The sequence below is a fragment of the Delphinapterus leucas genome, chromosome 15, assembly GCF_059928025.1.
Source record: "Delphinapterus leucas isolate spDelLeu-1000000601 "Yukka" chromosome 15, BTC_Dleu_Yukka2, whole genome shotgun sequence".
NCBI lineage: Eukaryota > Metazoa > Chordata > Mammalia > Artiodactyla > Monodontidae > Delphinapterus > Delphinapterus leucas.
The window spans coordinates 16,469,652-16,494,679 of NC_143143.1; the positions used below are offsets into that span (position 1 = coordinate 16,469,652).

The window sequence follows — 25,028 nt, forward strand, 5'->3', positions numbered from 1 at the left end:
AAAGCCCACGTGCAGCAACAAAGACCCAACACAGCCAAAAATTTAAAAAAAAAAGGATCCTGCATGCCACAACAAAGATCCCATGTGCCACAACTAAGACCTGATGCAGCCAAATAAATAGATAAATAATATTTTTAAAAATCACCTTAAAATATATATATATGTATAACTGAATCACTTTGCTGTATACCAGAAACTAACACAACATTGTAAATCAACTATATTTCAAAAAAAAAAAACCCAATAAAATGTGTGTTCCTATGGTCTTCTCTCATTCTCATTGTTCTTGTGGTTTTGTGGCATTAGAAAAATCTTCTTACTGTCATTTTGTTATAGTTCTGGCAGGAAGAGGGGTACATACATGTGTTAATCTACCATCTTTAACCTGAAGTGCTCCTTTTTTTTTTTTGGCTGTGTTGGGTCTTTGTTGCTGCACACGTGCTTTCTCTAGTTGTGGCAAGCGGGGGCTACTCTTTGTTGCGGTGTGTGGGCTTCTCATTGCGGAGCACGGGCTTTAGGTGCGCGGGTTTCAGTAGTTGTGGCGTGTGGGCTCAGTAGTGGTGGTGCATGGGCTCAGTAGTTGTGGTGCACGGGCTTGGTTGCTCCACGGCATGTGGGATCTTCCCGGACCAGGGCTCGAACCTGTGTCCCCTGCATTGGCAGATGGATTCTTAACCACTGCACCACCAGGGAAGCCCTGAAGTGCTCCAATTTTTAAAAGTAAGCCTTTTCAAGGGAAGACTGCCTCCATGTCATGCCTGCTATCTGCCGTACATGGTGGGGTGTCACTCGACCTTGTTTCAGACATGTAAGATTCCCCCATCCATTAAACCATTGATGTCTGTGAAAGAAAAAAAAGTGAGGGAATTCCCTGGTGGTCCAGTGGTTAGGACTCCACGCTTTCACTGCTGTGGCCTGGGTTCAATCCCTGGTCAGGGAACTAAGATCCCACAAGCTGTGCAGTGTAGCCAAAAGAAAAGTAAACCTTTTCTTGAAGTATAAGATGCAGACATCCAGTTTGTTTATGACTGAATTGTTTTGATTCCTAATAAATTATTTAGAAATTCAGAAAAAAAATAACTTCATGGAAAAAAATGGAACTTCAGGGAAATGGGCTGGGTTTGGGTAGGTAAAAGGGAGTGATGATAAATACCAGATGAATTTACCTGAAGTGAAGAGGTCAAGAATAAGAGTTGTGTGGAGAGGACTATGAGAGGCAGATTACAAAGAAGCTCTGAGGACTAAAGTCAGAAGGTTGGATTTTCTGCTAGAAGAGAGCGTTTTATCACGTTACTCAGCTTCAGAGGGTTGCCAAAAAAAACGTTTACACATCTCAATGTTGATGAAGACATTTACAAATACAGATAAGATGTGATCATTTGTACTGTTTCCCAGGTGGGTGTTAGTGATGTCATTTGATTACATCAGTTGCAGCATGGGTGAAAAAGTAGAGGTTCAGGATGTCAGGATTATACCTGATGTTTGAGCATCCTAAGTGGATTTTAAGGAAAAGGAAGATGTTGTCAAGGGCTCAGCAATGCTGGAGACATGAATATGAAACTCATTTACCAACACATGCAGCCACTTTTAGGTTACGTGATAGATTTGAGGCAGAACATATCAGGTACTCATTTATGAAAGGAGGGAACCAGTGAGAGAAAGTACAGAAAACTAAATACTTGTCAGTTCAGGGGTCACCATTCTCAACAATCTTTGGAAATTAATGGTGAACATTTTGAGCATTTGCCTCTAAATATGTGTGCTATAATATTACAACATAATTTTAATTTCAAGTCCAAAGACACAATTTTCTCTGCTTATTCAACTCGTACACCTTTATAGGAAAAGCCAAGCTGTACCCAAGAAAAAGCATGTGCCACCTCTGCTTGAACCAACAGATGGAATTAATGGTTGTGTGCAATCGTTTTAGCATTATCAAGCATCAGCATTATCCCTTAGTCTTTGGTGTGTTTCCTGGGTTTGTGCTTGGTTTTGAGGTGTTTTACAAACATTGTTAACCCTGCTATGCCTCATCAGTGTTAATATCCTAGTTAGAGGGCTGCCCTGGTGGCGCAGTGGTTAAGAATCCGCCTGCCAATGCAGGGGACAGGGGTTCCAGCCCTGGTCCGGGAAGATCCCACATGCCGCGGAGCAACTAAGCCCGTGTGCCTAAATTACTAAGCCTGTGCTCTAGAGCCCGTGAGCCATAACTACTGAGCCTGTGAGCCACAACTACTGAAGCCCGCATGCCTAGAGCCCATGCTCCACAACAAGAGAAGCCACCGCAATGAGAAGCCCGCACACAGCAACGAAGAGTAGCCCCCGCTCACCGCAACTAGAGAAAGCTCGTGCGCAGCAACGAAGACCCAATGCAGCCAAAATAAATAAGTTAATTAATTAAAAAAAGACAAAATGGCAGTGACATTAAAAAATATCCTAGTTAGAAAATGTAGTAGCAATAAATAGGTCATAAAAATATGGTGAATGGTCTTGCATACATGGGATGAATTTTTCCCCAAGAGAAATCCATTCTGAAGAACAAAGATACAAATATGCAAAGTGCAAAAATGTGTCATTGACGTTTATCATCAAGAGAAGAGGAAAAGTGACTGGCAAATGCCTCTAAGACCTATTAGCTTGATATTCACTAGGAAAACAGGCAAAGGTTGGTGAAGGTACTGTTTGGAAACTTTAGTCACCTGACTCTGGTAGTTTCATACGTCAAGGCCCTTCCGACATAGCCAACATCCAAGTGAGTAACCAGGTGGCAAGTGTGGACATGTGTAGCTGCGAGGATTTCCCACTAACACCAAAATATCAAGGAAGGAGTTTTCCTTCTGCCACGGATGTCAACAATAGTATCTATAAAACATTAGCTGCGAGGAGGATCAAGGAGCTTGTTCTAAAGTTTGAGGTCTGATACACAGTCCTGTTTCATGGAAATAAACTGGGGAACACAGCCGAACTCCCACTTACTTCCTTACAAATGAATGGACATGGGAACTGCCCTCATGATCTAACCTCCTTGTAGATTAATGAGCTTCTTTATTAGTTACCAAAGTTCTTTCTTCCAAGTGGGACATGTAGGGACCTTCCTGGTGGTCCAGTGGTTAAGATTCCGTGCTCCCAAAGCAGGGGGCCCAGGTTCAATCCCTGGTCAGGAAACTAGATCCCGCGTGCCGCAACTGAAGATCCCGCATGGGGCAACGAAGATCCCACGTGCCGCAGGTAAGACCCAGCACAGCCAAATAAATAAATAAATATTGTAAAAAGAATGGGACATGTAAATAATATTTATGGAGCATCCACCGTAGAGGGCACCCGGGAAGCAAAGATGAATAAGATTTGGGGCTTCCCTGGTGGCGCAGTGGTTGAGAGTCCGCCTGCCGATGCAGGGGACACGGGTTCGTGCCCCGGTCCGGGAAGATCCCACATGCCGCAGAGCGGCTGGGCCCGTGAGCCATGGCCGCTCAGCCTGCGTGTCCGGAGCCTGCGCTCCGCAACGGGAGAGGCCACGACAGTGAGAGGCCCATGTACCGCCAAAAAAAAGAAAAAAAAGAAAAAACAAAAACAAAGATGAATAAGATTTGATCCTGCCCTGGAGGAAGTTACAGCCTAAGCAGGGATCCATGCAGTAAATGGTTCATTGTAATACTTTGTGAGTATGTCATTATTATTATTATTATATTGTATTATAATGAAGGAACCATTCAGCAAGTGCTATGGGACACAGATCGGAGAGTCTTCCTGGAGTAGGTGATGCCTAGGTTTAGTCCAAGAGAATGAGAACATCATACTATGGACAGGAAGGGAGGTGAGAGGTAGCAGGGTGTGTGCAGGTGGGAGAATAGCTTCCAGCTTATGAGTGAGTCAGGGTGGGGTGGGGGTCAGGTCATGGAGGGCCACATGTTCTGCATTAAGGAGTCTAGACTTTATTTGGTTTTAGGCAACAAAAAGTCATTAAAAGTTTGAAGTGGGGTCTGACATCTGATTTATAATTTCGGTATTGTATTAGTTTTCTATTGCTACCCTAACAAATGACCGCAAACTTAGAGACTTAAGACAACCCACATCTCCAGCCTCACAGTTCTGTAGTGAAGAAGTCCAGGTCGGCCCAAGTGGTTTCTCTGCTCTGGGATCTGTGGGCTGAAGTCAAGGTGCTGGCTGGCTGGATGCCGGCGGGGAGGTGCTGGGAAGAATCCACTTATTCAGGCTGTTGGCGGAATCTAGCTGCTTGTGGTTGTAGGTGGGACTGGGGTCCCCACTTCCTTGCTGCTTCACCTGGGGGCCGCCCTGGCCTCCTAGGGTCCTCACTAGTGCGCGTGCGCAGGGCCCGGTCATCCCAGAGCCAGCAGTGGCTGGCGAATCTCCACCTTCTTCTGCAGCATCTCTATTGCTTCCAGCTGGAGAAAGTTCACCGCTTTTAAGGAATCACGTGATCTGATTGGGTTCATCTGAATAATCCAGGTTACTCTCCCTATTTTAAGGTCTGTAAACTTAATCACACCTGCAAATTCCTTTTATCTATGTCAGGGAACATATCACAGGTTCCAGGGATTAGGTGTGGACATCCTTGCAGGGGCGTTATTCTGCCTGCCATGGGTGTCTAGGTAGGTTCTAAAGGGCACAGACCTCTGCTCACAGAGAAAACCAGACCCTGGTTTTCTTCCTATCTTCCTGGCTATTTAAAAAACAAGACAACAACAAAACGGCAGCCAAAACAAAAAAAACCATCCCAGCTTTATTGAGGTATAATTTACATTCACCCATTTTATGTGCACAATTTAATGACTTTTAGTAAATTTATGGAGTTGTGCAGTTTCATTACCACAAACTGGCATTAGAACGATTTCATCACCCCCAAAAGATTTCTCAGGCCCGTTTGCAGTCCACTGACTCTTCCTTTTTATTCTCTTTTCTAGGCTCCTTTGCATGCTTATGTTATCCAAGACTTTCTTTGGCTCTCTGGGAAATAGCCACACTTAGCATATTCTTTGCCAGGTGTGCAGGAAAACACATCAAATTGTTGACATAGTTTATCTGAGGGCAGTGGGAATGGAGGGTTAGTGTTGAAATGACTTTTTCTTTATGTATCTTTTGGGATTTAATATACAATTAGCATGTGTTACTACTGAGACTAAAATGCTTAATTATGAAAACATTAAATATGTAATTCTTTACTATTCTGTGGCTGAACATTAAAAGAGGTGCTTCAAATGCCAAGGAGCAAGAGAACCACCTGAATGTTTTGTGATAGACCCTTCAGACTCAGGTAGATGCCAAGGCCCCACTTCTCATACTCCTTGTCATCGTCTGACCCTGAGGGGGAGGTGAGCTGATGTCAGTCCACATCCAGGTCCTCAGATGGTCGAGGCCAGACTCAGGGAACACACTCTGTTTTCTTAGTTGAGTCTTTGAGATAGAAACTTCAGGAGAAAACCAGTTTTAGGAATGTTGGCAAGGCCAATACAAAATAGTGCCATGCAGTAGTTGTGAAATATTAACAAAGTTCTAAGATATGTTTAGGTCTAGAAAATGTCATAGGTACTGTTTTTGTTGTTTTAATTAAACTTGTTTTTTTAACTTCTGCAGAAGGAAGATAGAAAATTGTGTTGACTATCTCAAAAACTAAAAGCTGTATCAGCTTTTTACAGTTTGAAGGAACAAAAGAAATTTTGAATGGGAAATCTCACAAATGTCATGGTAAATCAGGATCATCTGAAATGATGATGGAGTAAAATTAATGAAATATCATTAAACTCCTACACTAACTGTGATTAATAATTTCTCATAATTATTAAAATATATTTCACCATTCTTGTTTAAAAAAAGGTTTATATTTTAGAGGGGCAGTAAAATAAGTTATTTTTTTGCCCAGCAAAAAGTCCTTATCTCTTTTCATTGAATGGTAGAAAAATATAGCATTTAATTCCTTAACATTAGGAAAATTAGAGTAAGGCCACATATAATCTATTTTTTAAAAAACAGCATTCTTGAAATATACTATATATTATATAAAGTTTACCTTTTTAAAGTATGCATCTCAGTGGTTTTAGTCCTTAGTATATTCACAAAGTTGAGCATCAATCACCACTAATTCCAGAACATTTTCATCTCCAAGAAAAAGAAAAATCTATACTCATAAGGAGTTACTCTCCATCCCCTGCCCAGACCCCATGTCCCTGGCAACCATTGATCCAATTTTTGTTCTATGGATTTGCCTTTTCCGGACAGGCCACACGTAAAGTTTTTGCTTAACCCGATTAGTTAATTTCTGGATTCCATTTTTTGCAGGTAGCTTTTCTTGTCAGCAAAATGAAAGAGACTGAAAACATAGTATCTGACCCCCTCAAAAGTTATTTTAGGTTCAAATGATTTATTTCAGCTTCCATTTAATTGAAGCCAATTTCTCATTAGATACGTTGGGGGACATTACTACCAACTACATAAATAAAAAGGATTATAAAGGAATACTATGAACAATTATATGCCAATAAATTAGATAGCTTAGATGGAATGGACAAAGTCCTAGAAAGACAAAAACTACCATCAAGAAAGTGAAAAACAACTCACAGAATAAAATATTTGCAAATTGTACATCTTATATAGGAATTATATCCAAAATATATAAAGAAATATATATATAATACAATTCAGTATTTTTATTTATTTATTTATTTTTGGCTGTGTTGGATCTTTTTTTTTTTTTTTGCCGTACGCGAGCCTCTCACTGTTGTGGCCTCTCCCGCTGCGGAGCACAGGCTCCGGACGCACAGGCTCAGCGGCCATGGCTCACGGGCCCAGCCGCTCCGCGGCATGTGGGATCTTCCCAGACTGGGGCACGAACCCGTGTCCCCTGCATCGGCAGGCGGACTCTCAACCCCTGCGCCACCAGGGAAGCCCCAGTGTATCTTTTTTTATGAGCAAGGAAACCTTTACATGAAGCACCTGCTAATGACTTCTTCTGGCCTCATTGGCCAGTTTGAGGCAAATGTCCATCTTTGAACCAGTTACTGGCACAGGAATAGGATTTCCCTGATTGACTAGTCATTGGAATGAAATGGAGGTTAGGTAGGCAACGATCATATCATCACAAAGGACTTGCAAAGGAAATTCTAGTTCCTATTATAGAATAGAGAATAGACGACAATCAGGCAAAAACAGCAGGTATCTCCTTCGCCATCAGAAACAGCTGCAATGTGGTGAGAAAAACCATTAACTTGGTTACTGGACGCTGCCGCTACATTACTGGGTGCCACTCCGTGCCACTTGCGGTCTTATTTCCCTGACCAGGGATCAAACTGTGCCCCCTGCAGTGGCAGCACAGAGTCTTAACCACTGGACCGCTAGGGAATTCCAGGCCCTTAGTTTCTTCCAATAAAATGGTTCCTTCCAGCTTTGAAATACGGCAATTAGCATATATATTGCCTTCTAGCAATGGAAAACAGCTCACATGCTTTTCTGCAACTCAGAGAAGAACATAAAAACAACCTTGGTAACTATCATTCAAAATCTTAGTACCCTGATATATATGTACCGTAAGACTCCTATATCATCAGAAACATAGGTGACTGAGTAATAAAAGCTGCCTAAATCACGCAGTTTGGTCTGTATTTTTGCCTGCTAAGTGCTAGTCTTTCTTCTGCCCTGATTTTACTTGGGGAACTATAGTGGTCATACTTGCCTCCCAACATTCATTCTATTTTAAATGGTTGGTCTAAGCCCCTGTTCTCAGTCCTAGTGCTTTGAACATTGTTGACTCCACTGTCCCAACCTGAGAAGTAGGCACTTGACTGAGACTTGGCCACTCAGTCTATTCATCTCTCTGGCCACAGGGGTTGGTTCAAGGATGGGTAAGTGACCCAGGTTGGTCCCATGATAGTCTGTTCATGACTTTTGCTGGGAAAGAGAATCTCTCTTTTTCCAGGGTTGCCCATCTGTTAAGTTATAAACCTGGAGCTCTGGTGGTCGTCTTTGGTATCAATGGAGAGAACCTGCCCAAGAATTAAACGCATAAGAAAGAAGAAAGAGAATCCTGATGATCTTGATAGCATCATTTGAGCAACTGGATTCAGTCTCTGGACTTGTCAGTTGTGTGAACCCCTAAATTCCTTTTTTTTTTTTTTTTTTTGGCTTATATTGATTTAAGCTGGGTTTCTGTAACTTGTAACCCAAAGAGACCTGGCTAATGAAGGCAAATTCCTTGCTTACAGTTTGAAATAGATGCTCTGATGCTGTATAAATATGAGAGTAAAATCTGGACATAGACAAAAGGAAATGGGTTCAGAAATAGCCTCATATGAAGTGAAAAAAATAGTTTACTCAATAGCCAGTGCACCCCCTTTTCTTTCCCTGTTTGTTTTTATCCACCATAAGCAAGGAAGCAGGACACCTTACGGGTCTTTGAAAAAGCCTGAAGACTGGGTGTCTGTTTTGTGTCTAAGCTGCAGCTGGGTGTGAGAAAGAAACAAAGATCTTGTCTCAAACTTGGTAACGTTGTACTGTGGGAATCCACGCCCACAGCTCAGGCTCTGTGACTCTGTCTAATTAACTGTGGTCTCTGGGTCTTGGTTTCATTACCCATAAAAAGAGGCAGCTGGACTAAGATCCCTTCTAGTATTAATGTCCCAAGATCTTATCGCAGAGCTCCCAAGGGAGGCTATAGGAGAAATTTGTGTCACGTGGAGAGACCCTACCTAGGGTTGGTGAGGCTTGGTTTGTCAATTCCAAAATGGAAGTGGATCAGTTGTGGGTGTGGTTCTCTGAAAATGCAGCATGGTTGAAATGAATCAATGTGGGCATTCTTTGATGAATGTCCTTGTTTTATGTGCGTATCAATTCTGCTTTTCAGACCAGTCAAACCAGGCCCCCAAGTCTAGCCAGAGGGCTGTTGATCTCACCTTGACTCTGAGAACTGGGAAAGCCTGGGATGAGCCTGGCATCATGCGAAACTACATCGAGGGGCTCAACAAGGTCATCAAATCAATCTCTCGGGCTTCCCTGGTGGCGCAGTGGTTGGGAGTCTGCCTGCCGATGCAGGGGACATGGGTTCATGCCCCGGTCTGGGAAGATCCCACATGCCGCTGGGCCCGTGAGCCATGGCCGCTGAGCCTGCGCGTCCGGAGCCTGTTGCTCTGCAATGTGAGAGGCCCGCGTACCGAAAAAAGAAATAAAAATCAATCTCTCCTCTTCTCTCTCCCCCTCTGTGTCTCTGTCTCTCTCTCCCCAACTCCTCATTCCCACTTGGTTTTTGCCTGTCAGCTTCATTCTCAGGAAGGCTTTCCCCACGTGGAGACAGAAATGGCAACCAGCAGTTCCAGAAAAAGACCCAAGGCAGACATTAAATGGCCCTGCTTCTACCCCTGAACCAGCTGGGCTGAAGAGGCACAAAACCTCCATCCACTAACCCTGTCCACAGAGTTTGAATTTTATTCGGAGGAACAAAGGAGGAATCTTAAAACATTTGAGTAGGGGATTGACATGGTCAGATCTGTGCATTAGGGAGGAGTCTGGCTGAGGCGCAGGGATTGGGGCAACAGAGGAGATGGAGCTAGAGAGACTTGTTAGAGGCTCTTGGAATCATTCTGGGCAGAAGTGAGCAGGGGTTGAACTAGACTACAGTAAGTCCCCTATATAGGCACGAGTTCTGTTCCGAGAGCGTTTGTAAGTCCAACAAAGTTAGCCTTAGGTACCCAACTAACACAATCGGCTATATAGTACTGTACTGTGATAGTTTTATAATACTTTTCACACAAACAATACACAAAAAATAAAACATGTTTAATCTTACAGTGCAGTACCTTGAAAAGTACAGCAGTGCACTACAACAGCTGGCATACAGGGGCTGGCCTCGAGTGAACAGGCAAGAAGGGTTACTGACTAGAGGAGGGAGAAGAGGGAGGAGATGATAGAGCTGAAGGATTGTCAGCAATAGGAGACAGAGGGCAAGCTGCAATTTCACGTGAACTAACTTACGTGATTGGACGTGCGAACACATGTTTGAATCTTTGAAAGTTCACCACTTGAGGGTTCATATGTAGGGGATTTCCTGTAATGGCAGTTGGGACGGAGGATGTATCAGTCAGGAAAGAAATTGGTGTCAGCAGAGTGGAAAAGAGTTGCTGGTTGAGGGAGGGTGGGAGGGAGACCCAAGAAGGAGGAGATATGGGGATATATGTGTATGTATAGCTGATTCACTTTGTTGTAAAGCAGAAACTAACACACCATTGTAAAGCAATTATACTCCCAAAAAGATGTTAAAAAAAAAAAAAAAAAGAGTTGCTGGTTGATTAGCAGCATTGGGAAAGAAAGAAGTGTTGTTTATCGAATGCCACCCACGAGTTGGGCCCTGGGCCTGGCAGTCTGGTGGAAGAGCTGGACCTGTAAACAATTACTATCCAATGTACTGATCACTGTGAGAGAGGGGTGCATCGGGAGCCACTAGTACAGGGGAGAAAAGAAAGCCTTTGCGGAGTGGCTGTGCGGGGGAGGGAGGTATGAGTCCTTAGCAAACAAGGACCAAGACATTGCAGGCCTGCGCCAAAGGCAAAGAATAGAGTCCAGAAATATTGTTGGCCAGAAAAACCACATCCAAACGAAAGATATGTGTGTGTGTATATATATATATATATATATATATATATATATATTTTTTTTTTTTGGCTGCGTTGGCTCTTGGTTGCTGCGCGGGGTCCTCCTCTAGTTGCGGCGAGTGGGGGCCACTCTTCATTGCAGTGAGCGGGTTTCTCATTGGGTGGCTTCTCTTGTTGCGGAGCGCGGGCTCTAGGTGCACAGGCTTCAGCAGTTGTGGCATGCGGGCTCAGCAGTTGTGGCGCATGGGCTTAGTTGCTCCGTGGCATGTGGGATCTTCCCAAACCAGGGCTCGAACCCGTGTCCCCTGCGTTGGCAGGTGGATTCTTAACCACTGCGCCACCAGGGAAGCCCCAAAGATATATTTAATTTTGCTCATCTAACATTTTTAGAAATTTTTGAATTGGTTGCCGATGTAAAAAGATCTGGAGCTTTCATTTAAAAATCCATATTTCTAACTTGTCTTGAAAAACCAGAAGCACCAGAAGGTTTAGCTACACAGTGCCCTCATTCTTGCCCAGTGACAAAGGGCTAGAGCAGCTGCAGTCCCTCCAGTCCCGATTAGAACTCACCTGGCCTGCATCAGCAATTCGCGTTACCCATGGTGGCTTAAAGATGGCTGCAAATCCTTTGTAACTCTCTGCATCAAAAGGAGGAGTTAATTTTCCCTCTCCTGGGATCTGGGCTGGTCCTGTAACTGCTTAACTAAAAGAATGTGGTGGAAGTAACCCTATGCAAATCACAGGCCTATCCTCTTGGAGCAGTCTCTCAGGACACTCCCTTTCCAAACTCTAAAATAATGAGAGCTAATAAAGCAGTTATCATTTTAAGTCACAAAGTTTTGGAATGGTTTACTCCGTACAGGTAACTGGAACACCCACCTCCACTCCTTCCCTTGTAGACATCTGAGGGCTCAGCCTTTGGACCAGAGGAATGAGGGAGCATGTTGAGCTTGGGTGATGATGAACAGCAAGGCCAGAAGGGTGGATGGGGGAAGATCATGAAGGGCTTTTGATGCCATGCTGAGAGAGTTTCAGAGTTTTCCCAGAAATGTTCAGGAGCTGGTAGCGTTTTGTAAGGTCGGCATAGCATGACTGGGGAGGTGACTCTAGTGATGCTGTAGAACAGGGGTCCCCAACCCCTGGACCACGGACTGGTACCGGTCCATGGCCTGTTAGGAACCGGGCTGCACAGCAGGAGTTGAGCGGAGGGCGAGCGAGTGAAGTTTCATCTGTATTTACAGCCGCTCCCCATCGCTCACATTACCGCCTCCTGTCAGCATTATGGTGAGTTGTATAATTATTTTATTATGTATTACAATAATTTAAGTAATAGAAATGAAGTGCACAATAAATGTGATGTGCTTGAATCATCCCAAAACCATCCCCTCCCGCCCCGGTCTGTGGAAAAATTGTCTTCCACGAAACCAGTCCCTGGTAGAAGATGAATCAGAAGAAGGCGATCGGTCAGGGAGCTAGCACAATGGTCCAAGCAGCACAGCTCAGGCGGTGGTGGTGGGCATGGAGAGAAAGGGAGAGATTCAAGGTCAAGACTTTCTCCTCTTGTGAGGCTCTCCCTGAGGTCCTAGTGGGACATGCCGGTCGAGCCATGGAGTTGCTAGTCAGAACTAGGGAGCACAGGCAGTAAGACCGAGCCACAGAGACAGACTGGGGACTGTCAAAGTTTGAACTTGTGGATATGGAAGAGATGGTGTAGGGAGATTGGGTGCATTGGAAGAGGTGGGGTCCTGGGAGCATCCTACAGACAGTTGTGTTAAGCAAAGGGAGAGACACCCTGCAGGGGACTGAGAGAAAGCTGCAGAGCAAAGAAGGGAACCAGGAGATGGTGGGGCCCAGACACAAAAGAAAGGAAAGATTCTAGAGGAAGGGAGTGGTAGGTAGCATCAGATGATCACCAGAACGTGCTCATTTGACGTAATGATCAGGAGATCACTGGTGGCTGAGGCAAGGGCACGTCTGTGTGGAAAGGTGGGAACAGAAGCCAGACTCATGAGACTAAGTAGGAAATGAGGAAGTGAAGACAGTAAGTGTAAACAACTCTTTCAAGAAACTTGATTGTGAACCGTAAGACAGAGATAGGGAAGTGGTTTGAGGTTGCCAAGTCGAGAGAGGTTCCCCCAAAGACACAGGGGAACTCAGCTTGTTTTCAGATACTGAAGAGAGAGGGTCTGTGGAGAGGAGAACTTGGCAGTGCAGGAGAAAGGGGTTAAACGATGGAGTGAGGTCACTGAGGAAGTGGGAAGGAATGTGTCCCAAGAGGGAGGCATCAGCCTTGGGCCCTAGGAGGACACCTCCCCTGTAACGACAGTCTATGGTTGTTTCTAGGAGCTGGAGATGTTGTTGCTGTTGGGAGTAAAGGGGTTGAAAGAATTCTTGCCTCTTTTCTCCATAAAATAGGAGCAGTGATCATCTCATAAAGGTAAGGAAGGCAGCCTGAGGAGGTGGCTGGCGAGAAGTGGCCAGCAAGGTTGGCTTAGACCTGAGCCTGTGGACAAGGCATGTTTACGTGCCTCCTGCTTAAGGCCAGGATGGTTCCTGAATGTGGGTCAGGGCGGAGCCTGAAGGTGGATGGAGGACCACGGCTGTGAGAAGGCCTGGGGGCCACAGGGGCAGGGTCCAGGCTGTCAGAGTAACTTCTTGCAAATGAGACCCTGTCACTTCTTTACTTAGAGACTTGCATAGGGAGCAAACTCCTTGAGAAGACACAGCTTGAGGTCCCTCATGAGCTGCCTCCTGGGGATTTTCCCAGCTTCACCACTTTCCCCTTCATCCCAAGCACCTGAGCTCCAGCCATGGTGAAGAGCTCACCATTCCCTTAAAACGTCATTGTCCCTTCCTTGCTTTTCTTCCTCTCTCTTCTCTGCTTGGCAAACTCTTATTCAAGACCCAGTATAAGTGTAATTTCATTCACCCGTTCCACCACCATCTACGGACCATGCTTCAATCCTGGTTCGCCCTCCAGATCCCACTGCTCTTGGCTTTTGTGCCCTCCTCCGCTTCGAGAGGTCGACTGGTGTTGGGGAAATTAATAAAGCAGTCTTGTTCAGGCTTCAGAGGTAGAAGCAGGCCTCTGACCGACCGGTGACCCTGCCTGGACTGTGGGCTTACTTGCACACGCAACAATTGCTGCTAGCAAGTCAAGCAGCGCTTACGATAAGAAAGGGAGTGGGTCTTGGAATTCCTTGAGCCCTGGGGACCTGGCCAGTCCCCCAGGGTCTGGAAAATCTTGTGACCCACATGGTGAAACCAACAGCATTATTAAAGTAAACTCAGAGCTCCATCTTTGCACGCAAACTGATCGTATCGGTTTGCGGCCTGGAATTAGAAACGGAAGCCCCCAGAACTCCAGTCTGAAGTCTCACCTGTGGGGTGGACGCACCGCCCGGGAACCTTCCCAACTGGGGCTCCAGATTGCTGTCCCTCGGGACTTCCCAGCTGTTACTCGGATCTGGAAGTAGGTGTCGGCCCAATTCGGTGATGTATATACCCTGTTATGTTTCTCTAATATTCTTGTTCCTTTCCTTCTAAAGATTGTATATTAAAATTAAGTTAAATCACCTTTCATTAAAGAATTGATTAAAGCTGTTTATTTGTGTGAAACGAGTGGTTATTTTGTCAACAAATCCAACGAACCTTAAAACCCTTAAAACCGAAAGCAGGCTTTCGGCAAAACAACTGGAAACCGTGAATGGACTCATGGGTTTCAAGGGTCACACAGACTTGTATTTGGATCCCAGTTTGTGTGACTGTGGGTAGGTCATTTACTGCCTGTGAGCCTCATTTTGGTCATCTGTAAAAGAGGGGCAATAAAACACATCACAGAGCTCTTGAGACTCTTCAGTGATGGAATGTTGGTGCAGCACCAAGGACCCAGTGCTGCTTGGAGCATTCAGGACTCTTGGTTGTAAGTGACAGAATCTAATTTTTAAAAATCTACTTTTAGGGACTTCCCTGGTGGCACAGTGGTTAAGAATCCACCTGCCAATGCAGGGGACATGGATTTGAGCCCTGGTCCGGGAAGATCCCATGTGCCACAGAGCAACTAAGCCCATGTGCCACAACTACTGAGCCTGAGCTCTAGAGCTGGCAAGCCACAACTACTGAAGTTTGTGCACCTAGAGCCCGTGCTCTGCAGCAAGAGAAGCCACCACAATGAGAAGCCTGAGCACTGCGACCAAGAGTAGCCCCCGCTCGCTGCAACTAGAGAAAGCCCACGCGCAGCAACGAAGACCCAATGCAGACAAAAATAAATAAATGAATAAACAAACCAGGGTCTCCCTGCTTTAAAACTCATGCTTTAAAAAAAAAAAAAAATCTCCTTTTACAGTTGATTTGTTTGAATCAGGATCCAGAGAAAGTTCACATGTTACCGTTAGTTGATATGTTTCTTAAGCCTCTTTTAATATATTTCCCCTCCTTTGAATGCCATTTATTTGTTGAAGCCAGATCGTTTATCCTATAAAATTTTCTACATTATGGATTTAGGTAATTGCTTCCTCCTGGTATTGTTTCACCTGGTCTTCTATCCTTTTTATTTCCTATGAACTAACAGCGAGATCTAGAGGCTCCATTAGATTCTGGCTGGTTATGATGATGGTGACGGGGATGGTGATGATTTTGGCAAGAATACTGCAAAGGTGATGCTACATACTTACTATATCATTTTATGGGAGGCATGTAATATCTGGGTGTCCTACTTTGGGTGATGTTAAGAGTCATTTCTGGGTTCTTTTTTTCTTTTCTTTTTTTAGGTAATCATGGAGATTTGAACATAAATTGGGAATTAGATGATGTTAAGAAATTATTGCTAGGGACTTCCCTGGTGGTCCCCCGGTTAAGAATCCGCCTTCCAGTGCAGGGGACGCGGGTTCGTTACCTAGTTGGGGAACTAGATCCCACATGCCGCAGGGTAGCTAAGCCCACACACCACAAATACTGAGCATGCACACCACAACTAGAGAGAAGCCCGCGCACCGCAACGAAAGATCCCGCATGCCGCAAGGAAGATCCCATGTGCCGCCACTAAGACCCGATGCAGCCAAAAATAAATAAATATTTTTTTTAAAAATAAGAGAGCTTCCCTGGTGGCGCAGTGGTTAGGAATCCGCCTGCCAATGCAGGGGACAGGGGTTTGAGTCCTGGTCGGGGAAGATCCCACATACTGCAGAGCAACTGGGCCCGTGCACCACAACTACTGAAGCCCCCACGCCTGGAGCCCGTGCTCCACAACAAGAGAAGCCACCGCTGTGAGAAGCCCGCGCACCGCAACGAAGAGTGGCCCCCGCTCGCCACAACTAGAGGAGGCCCACGTGCAGCAACAAAGACACAACGCAGCCAAAAGAAATAAATATTAAAAAATTAAAAAAAAAAAGAAATTATTGCTAAACATTTTAGGTATAATTATGTATTACATAGTGGTATTGTGCTTGGGTAAAATAAAAATCCTTATCTGACATACAATAACATGGATTAATTTCAAAACATTATGCTGAATGGAAAAAGACAGACCCATACTGTATGATTTCATTTGTATGGAACATTCTAGAGCAGGCAAAACTAATCTATACTGACAGAAAGCAGGTCAGTGGTTGCCGGGGTCTGAGGGTGGAAACTGATTGTAGAAGGGTGTGAACTTTTAGGAGTGATGGAAATATTTTATATCTTGATTATGGTGGTAATTACTTGGGTATATACATTTGTCCAAACTAATTGAACCATGCACTTAAACTGAGTGTGCTATATTGTATGGGAATAAAGATGTATTTTATTGTATGTAAATAAAGTTGATTTTTGAAAGGAAATAAAATAAGGTTACAACTAGAATGAGAAGAATCCATTCAAAATAGCCACAAAACTATAATACACCTATTGGGGGGGGAGAAATTTAATGATATACTAGACCTTTATAGAGAAAATTATAAAATCATATTAAGGGACATAAAAGAAGACATAAATATATGGAGAAATACACTATATTCATGGATGGAAGTCTTAATATCCTTCTCAAATTAATCTATAAAGTTAATGCAATTTTATTAAAAACTCTAAGAGTTTAAAAGTCTTTATCTGTTGGAAATAAATGCAGAAGTACTTAAGTTGAAATGCTATGATGTCTTGGATTTCTTTTAATAGATGCCAAGAAAATAATGTGGAAGAAGGAATGAACGAGAATTGGCCATGTGTTGGTACTTGTTGAAGCTGGGTGATGGGTACACACTCTAGTGTAAGTGAGCAGTGCTGTGCACCTTTACTGGTGAGGAAACATCACTGCGCTGGGGCAGCAGGAGAACCATGAAGGAAAGGTTCTCTGGGGCTGACACCATCATGCTCTACAGACCTTTAGGGCAGGACAGACCAGAGGAGGTCTTGTGGGCCTTGCTAAGGAGTTTGAATTTTATCCCGTGCTCAGCATTTCAGTCTCTCTTTACTCTGTGTATCTGGCACCTTGGAAGGGCCCCCGGTCCTGTCTCCCTCCATGGTGGGTGTACCAGTCAGAACACTTTCAACTGTAAATGCCAGAAACCAACCCAAACGTAGTGACTTATGCGGAAAAAGGAACTTATGAAAGGTTAAGGGACTCAGGCACAGCTTGACCCCGATACTCAAATGATGTCAAGAGTATGGCTGTCTTCACATCCTGTGTCTGCAGTCCTCTGTGTGGGCTCATTCTGGGTGGCTTTTCCTGCATGGTGTCAAGATGGTCACTAGTAGTCCTGGGCTTACAGCCTTTTAGCTTACTAACCCCCAGTGGAAAGAGGGCTCTTTTTCCTAGCAGCTCCAGTGAATCTACTTCTGCATGCATAGACTTGATTTAAGTGTCCACCCCTTTTGATTGAACCAATCAAAAAAGGTAGCTTTGACTGGGGAAACGTGGACTGTGTGCCTACCCTGGACACCCTCTCAAACCTCAAGGATTGCCAGTGCATAAAGGTTGGTTTCTTCAAGGAAAACCCAGATGCAGCCTCCAGGAAAGAGGGGATGGTAAGATGCTGGTCCAGTGGCATCTGGCAGGAACGCCTTCCCAACACCCCTCACAGGAAGGATCAGCCTTATCTTAATCGCATGAAGAGCCGCATGGCAGGGCCCTTCAGCACCCGCTACTGAACTAATGCTCACTCTTGTTTTGCTGGGACAGCTGCTGCCTCGCAGCCTCCACTACCAGCTCGCGCCTGTGCCCCCCCGCCCCACAGCAGACCAGCTGCGATGAGAAAGTAGCCTCTGCGCATCCCCACCTTTCCCTCTCCATGCCTGTCAGGCTCCGCCTCAGGGGGCATGGTTTTCAGGCCCCTCACAACGTGCTTGTCCTCTGCCTGGAAATGAGGTGCCCCAGGACTGAAGATCATGGGTGCCTCAGTTTCCTCTCTTTACATTAGAGGTGGTACCTGCCCCCCGGGCGTGTTGTGAGGACTAAGTGAGTGCAGCGTACTTATAGCGTTAGAGCAGTGCCCAGCACACGGTCGGTGCCCAGTAAATCCCAGCCCTTATTCTCATCACTTCCGCTGGAGACACAATCCCTGCCCATCCCCATCCAGTCCAGTCCAGTAGCAGGCTCTCAGGTGAAATACAACACGGAGATTCTTACAGTTGGATGCTTGAATGGAATAAAAGTGTGTAGGACACTTTTATAACCACTCGAGCCTCATAACTGTGAGCTGGACGGGACAAATCATATTTAGCCTCCATTTACAGATGAAGAAACAGAGGTTTAGACCTCTTGCCCAAGATCACGCAGCCAAGCTGTGGTGGAGGCAGGATTTGAACCAGGGACTGAAGGATCACATCGTTGGGACTTTGCTCAAGCTGCCCCCTGCTGACAAGACCTCCTCCGGTCACGCCTGTTGGCCCCTTCTCATCCTTTCAGGTTCAGTCCCAATACTCTAAACAGTAACAGTGGTGAGAGGCAACATTTATTAAGTGCTTGCTACACTTTGGATGAGGTGCAGAAGGCTTTCTGTTCCAATAAAGTCAGGAGGTAGGTATGACGCTGTTACAGAAAGAGAAACTGAGGCTGACAGAGATTAAGGAACCTGACCAGCGTCACTCAGTAGGTGTGCCGGCCGGCCAGGAGTCAAGCTCGTAAAGCAGTCTGATTCTAGAGCGGGTCTTTCCACATTGCTACCTCCGATACTCTGATGCCAAGGATGGGAACTAACTCCTTCCTCTTAGTCTGAAGTCTGGGCTTCGGCCTCTACTTAGCTCTTGGAGCTGTTATTTGTACCTCTCCTTTCAGTAGACTGAGAGCTCTTTGGGGCAGGAACTCAACTCTGACTTTTTCACTTCGTAGCCCCTGCGCAAAGAGGCTCTCCATAACACCAAATTATTTCATTCGCCCCTGTGAGGCACGCAGAGGTGCTCCTAGGTGAGGACAGACCCAGAGAAGTTAAGTGACTCTCCCAAGGCCACCTGCTTGTAAATGTAGGAGCCTGGAGAGGCCCCAGGCTTCCTGGGTGCAGGTGGGTGCAGGGTTCTCCCATCTCCTTGTCCCCCCCCCGCCTTCCTGTTCCCTGAGCGTCGTCAGTGGGGGAAGAGATGGCAGAGCATAGCCTTAGCTGGGGCGGGGGGGGGGCGGGGGGGGCTGTACCAAGGCCCGCTGGGAGGACTGATGGGCCCTTTTATGAATGCCAGGCAAAGGATGGCGAGTAGGCTGGGGGTGGGCTGAAGGAGGGAAGAAGGAACGGGTATTTTTTACATTTTGACATTAAAAAGTGCAGATCAGATTGTCAGCGACGGGCCAGCAGCATCTGTTTTGGTTTCGAATTGGCAGCTAAGGCGCTGAGCTTCTCCGCGGAGGGAGGGGAGGGGAGGGGAGGGGAGGCTGCGGTCTGGTGGGGCGAGGCGGCGCCTCTGCGGAGGGAATGGCTCTCCCCTTTAAGAGCTCCGCCCAAAGGGGCGCTGCCACCCCTAAGGAGGCGGGCGCCGCCGCTTCTCATTCATTGTCTTGACAAGAGCATCCTCAGCCGGCAGTCGCAGGCTCCTCCAGCTGCTTCCTCCTCCTCCTCTCCCTCCTCCGTCTGGGGGGTCACTCATCTCTCAGCAGCAGGTAAGGCTGGAGCCCGGGGACGGGACTCGGCATCGCTGCCCTGGGCCACCTGTGGGGCAGGCGGGAGCCTGGCAGAAGCCCTCTGCGGGGGCCGACAGACTGTCAGAGCGAGCTGGCTCGGAGGCGGGGACAGAGCCCGTTCACGCCCCGCGTGGCGGGACTCGCCTGGGGTGTGGGTGCGCGGAGGAGGGTCCGTCTGCGTGTCTGAGAGCTCCGGGAGCGGGCGAGGGTGAGGGACCACCGCAGCCAAGATGGTGGTGGGGGAGCCCGGGGGTCAGGACACGCGCCGACCGGACTCTCCCCAGAATGGGAGTCTTTGGGGTGGCCGTCGGGGGCAGGGTGGGGTAAGACCAGCAGCTGCCCTGAGCTTGGAGACAGGAAGGGGTTGAGAGCAAAACAAGAAAAGACCAAGTTCCCCTTTCCGTGGTTTCCGGGCCTGGTACCTGCGGTGGGGAAGGAGGTGGGGTGGCACGATGGCTTCCTGTCTCCCAACCTCCGATTTGCGGCTCCCTCTCCCCAGGCCCAGGCTTCCCATCTGGGATGGATCCCCTGCCCCCAGACTGCTTCTCCTCACGCAAGCTCCTCACCTGCTTTCCGGGCAGGTGGACCCCGGAGCCTCCTGGAGGGTCACGGGATGGGCGAGGCTGGCTGGAGCCCCCAGTGAGAAGGGCTAGGCCTGAAGGGGGGGCAAAAGGGTGCAGCTGGGGCCGTGGAGGAGAGGCCCTGGGGGGGCCCCCACGGTGAGCTGGAAGGTGATGCTGTTGGGCGCCAGGATGGGGGCCTGGAGCCTGGGGAGCCAGAGGCAGGCCCCTTGGCTTCGCTGTCACCCAGCCCGGGGGGAAAACCATCCTAGCTGGACCTCCGTCAGAGAAGTGGGTGCCGGCCTCTCCCTTCCTGAGGACAGTTCCACTGGGACTGGAGAAGGCACTGAAGGGCACCTGCTTAAGCAGAGGCGAGAAGCAGATGTGCGTGGAGGAGGTGATGCTGGGACCCGAGCCATCCGCTTGTTTCTGGAGCCCGGAGACCTGCTGGGGAAGCCCTCCTGCCACTGAGGACATGCCTCCCAGGCAAACCTACACGCTGCTTCCCTCAGCATGTCCAACCCTGGGCCTGGAGGCGGGGAGGGCCCCTGCCTTTAGGCAGCTTCTCATGTGGGTGTGAGGGTGTGAGGTCTGGACACTGAGGCTGAGAGAACCCACCCTCCAAGCTGTTGCACTGAGGCCCCGGAGTGTGACCCGTCAGAGAGGAAGGGCTCTGTGTCCGTCGACCATTCTGTGGTCAAATCGGCACTAGGTGCTACCCCACATCAGGCTCTGCTGGGGAGGCTGAGGGTACAGAAGCCAGGCTTGGGGCGGGTTGAGAAGGTGGGCCTTGCAGGTTAGCCAGGGGTGAGGAGGTGTGGGCAAGGCGAGTGTGAGCGTAGCAGGATGTCAGTTACAGAGGAGAGCGGCAAGGGGCCGGGGAGACATGCTGGGGAAGTTAGCTGAGGCCGTGACTGCCAGGCTGAGGAGTGTTCTGGGGGAGATGGGGGCCACTGTAAGGTCAGAGTTGACCTGAAGGGAGAAAAGCCCTCCACCTGTGTGCCTTCCAGGATGAGCCGGCAGGTGGTCCGTTCCAGCAAGTTCCGCCACGTGTTTGGACAGCCGGCCAAGGCTGACCAGTGCTATGAGGACGTGCGCGTCTCACAGAACACCTGGGACAGTGGCTTCTGCTCTGTCAACCCCAAGTTCGTGGCCCTGATCTGTGAGGCCAGTGGGGGAGGGGCCTTCCTGGTGCTGCCCCTGGGCAAGGTGAGCCCCTGGAGCCCTGGGGGGGGGGGCTCTGGTCATCTAGTGGCCCCCTGGGGGTCCTGATGAGGTGATTGACTGTCCCCCAGCCTTCCGAGGCCACAGTGTTGTCTGTAAAGTTGAGCTGAGCCAGATGAACCTTAGGCTTCCTTCAGCTCCTACACGCAGTGGGCGGACGGAAGCTAAAGCTCAGAGGGGAGATGACACGGGAAGGGACGTAGTGAGTCCTGCAGACCCAGGGCCAGGCCTCCCAGTTCTCAGCCTGGACCTTTCTCCCCTCGGGAGCACGAAGAGGGCTGGGATGGAGTCTGGGCAAGTGCTCTTAGGCTTTGGAGGGACCTTTCGGAGCCCTTGGGAACGCAGCAAGCTCTGGCTCCCCGCTCACAGGCAGGGGTGATGTAAGAGACCCTCTTGGCTCCCCCAACCCGGCCTCCGTCAGATCTCGCCTCCCCTGCCCTGTTGTCTGCTGACCCCACCCCCAGCACACCCCTGTGCTCTTGGGTGGTGAGACAGGAAGGGGAGACAGGCCCTCATCTGTTACCTTAAAAGGGCCGATGGAAACAAGAGAAGAGGAAGTGGTTGTCGGGGTGAGAGCTGGGCCCGCTCTTCACACAGGAAGCCCTGCTGCAGCAGCTGTCCCCGGAAGAGCCCATTTCCAAACCTCTGCTCCTGCCGGGGGGCCGGTTATGACAGACTTCCCCATCCCTGTCCTTTTGGAAGGACCCATCCCTACAGCCCCATCATTCACACACACTTCCTTGCGGAACTCCAGCCCCAGTATAACTACCCCCCGCCAGCCTGTCCCATGCCCAGGGCCCTGGCCTGTCTTCCCATGGGGGCCTCACCTGGGGAAGCTGGGGTGGGAGTACCTGGCCGTGGGGCATGGATGAAAAACTGAGCTAGAGATGGCAGGAATTTGGCAAGGCTCTGACGGCAAGGCAGGACCAGCCCCCTGTGTCCATCCTGCACTACTGAGTTGCCCAGACAACTCTGGGGCAGGGGCAGAGGACCAAACCCTCCCACCCCAGGCCCTGCTCTGCCTCCCAGGGACCTCACAGCTTTTCTCTCCGTGCCTCGTGGAGGGGAGTGGGGAGGTTGTATTGGGTTTGGAGGGCAAAAGCACCTCCCTCAGAGGCCCTGCTGTGTCCTCTAGACTGGACGTGTGGACAAGAACGTGCCTATGGTCTGTGGCCACACGGCCCCAGTGCTGGACATCGCCTGGTGCCCACACAATGATAATGTCATTGCCAGTGGCTCCGAGGACTGCACAGTCATGGTGAGTGTGGGGACACACGGGCCAGGAGGGGGCTCCAGCACTGGAGCTGACGTTTGGAGCCCCCAAGACTCACTTGCCACTTCTCTGCAGGTGTGGGAGATCCCTGATGGGGGCCTGGTGCTGCCCCTGCGGGAGCCTGTCGTCACCCTGGAGGGCCACACCAAGCGCGTGGGCATTGTGGCCTGGCACCCCACAGCTCAGAATGTGCTTCTCAGTGCAGGTGCCCGGGGGGAGAAGCAGGGAGGGCTGGTCCCCTGACAGCGAGGGTGGGAGGCTCATGACTTCTGACACTGGGGGCATCGCCCAGGTTGCGACAATGTGATCCTGGTGTGGGACGTGGGCACGGGGGCGGCCGTGCTGACACTGGGCTCGGACGTGCACCCGGACACAATCTACAGCGTGGACTGGAGCCGAGATGGCGCCCTCATCTGTACCTCCTGCCGCGACAAGCGATTCCGCATCATTGAGCCCCGCAAAGGCACCATTGTAGCTGTGAGTTGCCTTGACCCTTGACCCTGAGAGCTTTGCCCCTCCTACCCACCACCAACCAGGCCCCTAGATGCTACCCACTCCCAGCTGGGGCCTGGCCCTTAGGGGGTGCGTGCGGATGCCTGACCGGTCCCCTCCCTTTCCTTCCAGGAGAAGGACCGTCCCCACGAGGGGACCCGGCCTGTGCGTGCCGTGTTTGTGTCAGATGGAAACATCCTGACCACAGGTTTCAGCCGAATGAGTGAGCGGCAGGTGGCGCTGTGGGACACGGTGAGTGCCCGGCGGGGAACAGGCTTAGTCCCAGCCCTGCCAAGTGTCTGGCTGGAAGGCCATGGCCTCAGTTTACCCACCGCGAGATGGGGTTTTCCGCTGGTTGGTCTATAAGCCCCCCACCCCACTCCTCCATCACTGGACCGCACCTGGGCCTGACGTGGTCCAGCTCATTATAAACCCCTGCCCGTCTCTACAGAAGCACCTGGAGGAGCCGCTGTCCCTGCAGGAACTGGACACAAGCAGCGGTGTCCTGCTGCCCTTCTTTGACCCTGACACCAACATTGTCTACCTCTGTGGCAAGGTGGCCCAGTTGGGCAGGGGGTCGGGGGAGCGAGGTGGGCAGGGGGACTGGGAAAGGACCACGGCTGGAGGCATCTGCCCGTGTTGATCCTCCCTTGCATCCGCCACCTGCAGGGTGACAGCTCTATCCGGTACTTCGAGATCACTTCCGAGGCCCCATTCCTGCACTATCTCTCCATGTTCAGTTCCAAGGAGTCCCAGCGTGGCATGGGCTACATGCCCAAACGTGGTCTGGAGGTGAACAAGTGTGAGATTGCCAGGTAACTGCCCCTGACCCTGACCTGAGTATGCTCCTTGGGCAGTGCCGACCGCACGCCGAGCTTCAGTCCCAGCCCAGCCATGCTGTGGGTGCTGATCGCCTTCCTGTTTCCACAGATTCTACAAGCTGCACGAGCGGAGGTGTGAGCCCATCGCCATGACGGTGCCTAGAAAGGTGATGCTCCAGGGTCCCTCCCCGGGCTCTCGGAGTGGCGGGTGGTGGTGTGGCCCACTTTCTTAACCAGCCTTGGCCTTGCCCCACAGTCGGACCTGTTCCAGGAGGACCTGTACCCGCCCACTGCAGGGCCTGACGCTGCCCTCACAGCTGAGGAGTGGCTAGGGGGTCGGGATGCCGGGCCCCTCCTCATTTCCCTCAAGGATGGCTACGTGCCCCCAAAGAGCCGGGAGCTGAGGATCAACCGGGGCCTGGACACTGGGCGCAAGAAGATGGCACCTGAGGCCAGTGGCGTTCCCAGTTCGGTGAGAGGCAGATGGGAGCCCGGGAATCAGGACAGGAAGATGGGGTAGGGCAGGGGCTGCTACCGATGTGGTCATTGACCCAGTGGAAAGAGGCTGGCATTTGGGGCAGCCCAAACTCACAATGTTGGGGATCCTTTGGGGGCTGGGAGTGGATAATCCTGAGGCCTCAGAAAACAGGTTTCAGGCTTATAGGCCTGCAGCTCTCTGGCTGAGAGACAGAAGGGCCCAAGCCCTGGGGCTCTTGAGAAGAGGCCTAGTGGCCAGGGAGGAGCTGGGCCTGATGCAGCCCTGGATCCCCCAGGATGCCGTATCCCGGTTGGAGGAAGAGATGAGGAAGCTCCAGGCCATGGTACAGGAGCTACAGAAGCGCCTGGATAGGCTGGAGGAGACAGTCCAGGCCAAGTAGAGGACCACCGGCTGAGGCCAACGGCATCGCCTCCCTCCCTTCCACTCCCACTCCTCAGGCCACAATGGCAGATAAGAAAATACTAATAAAATGGCTTTATTTTCTGGTA

At 49.3% G+C, this 25,028-nt stretch overlaps 1 protein-coding gene across 2 annotated transcripts; it reads left to right on the forward strand.

The window, feature by feature from the left end:
* Positions 1 to 19,520: 19,520 nt before the first annotated feature.
* CORO1A (coronin 1A) lies at positions 19,521 to 25,028 on the forward strand. 2 transcript variants are annotated; one of them, XM_022588369.3, is made up of 11 exons: positions 19,521 to 19,650; positions 21,242 to 21,440; positions 22,591 to 22,713; positions 22,804 to 22,933; positions 23,021 to 23,205; positions 23,353 to 23,472; positions 23,672 to 23,776; positions 23,890 to 24,035; positions 24,151 to 24,208; positions 24,298 to 24,513; positions 24,815 to 25,028. In XM_022588369.3, the coding sequence occupies exons 2-11, from the start codon at positions 21,243 to 21,245 to the stop codon at positions 24,917 to 24,919; spliced, it is 1,386 nt and encodes a 461-aa protein (XP_022444077.1). In that variant the 5' UTR covers positions 19,521 to 19,650; position 21,242; the 3' UTR covers positions 24,920 to 25,028. The 2 variants fall into 2 exon arrangements, with proteins under 2 accessions (XP_022444077.1, XP_022444078.1); XM_022588370.3 differs by lacking the exon at positions 19,521 to 19,650 and having other exon boundaries at positions 20,077 to 21,440.

Coding starts and splice junctions, on each gene's coding strand:
- CORO1A (XM_022588369.3), top strand. CDS start 21,243: ATGAGCCGGCAGGTGGTCCGTTCCAGCAAGTTCCGCCACGTGTTTGGA. Junction 23,206..23,352: donor GCAAAGGCACCATTGTAGCT/GTGAGTTGCCTT, acceptor CTTTCCTTCCAG/GAGAAGGACCGTCCCCACGA. Junction 23,473..23,671: donor AGGTGGCGCTGTGGGACACG/GTGAGTGCCCGG, acceptor CCGTCTCTACAG/AAGCACCTGGAGGAGCCGCT.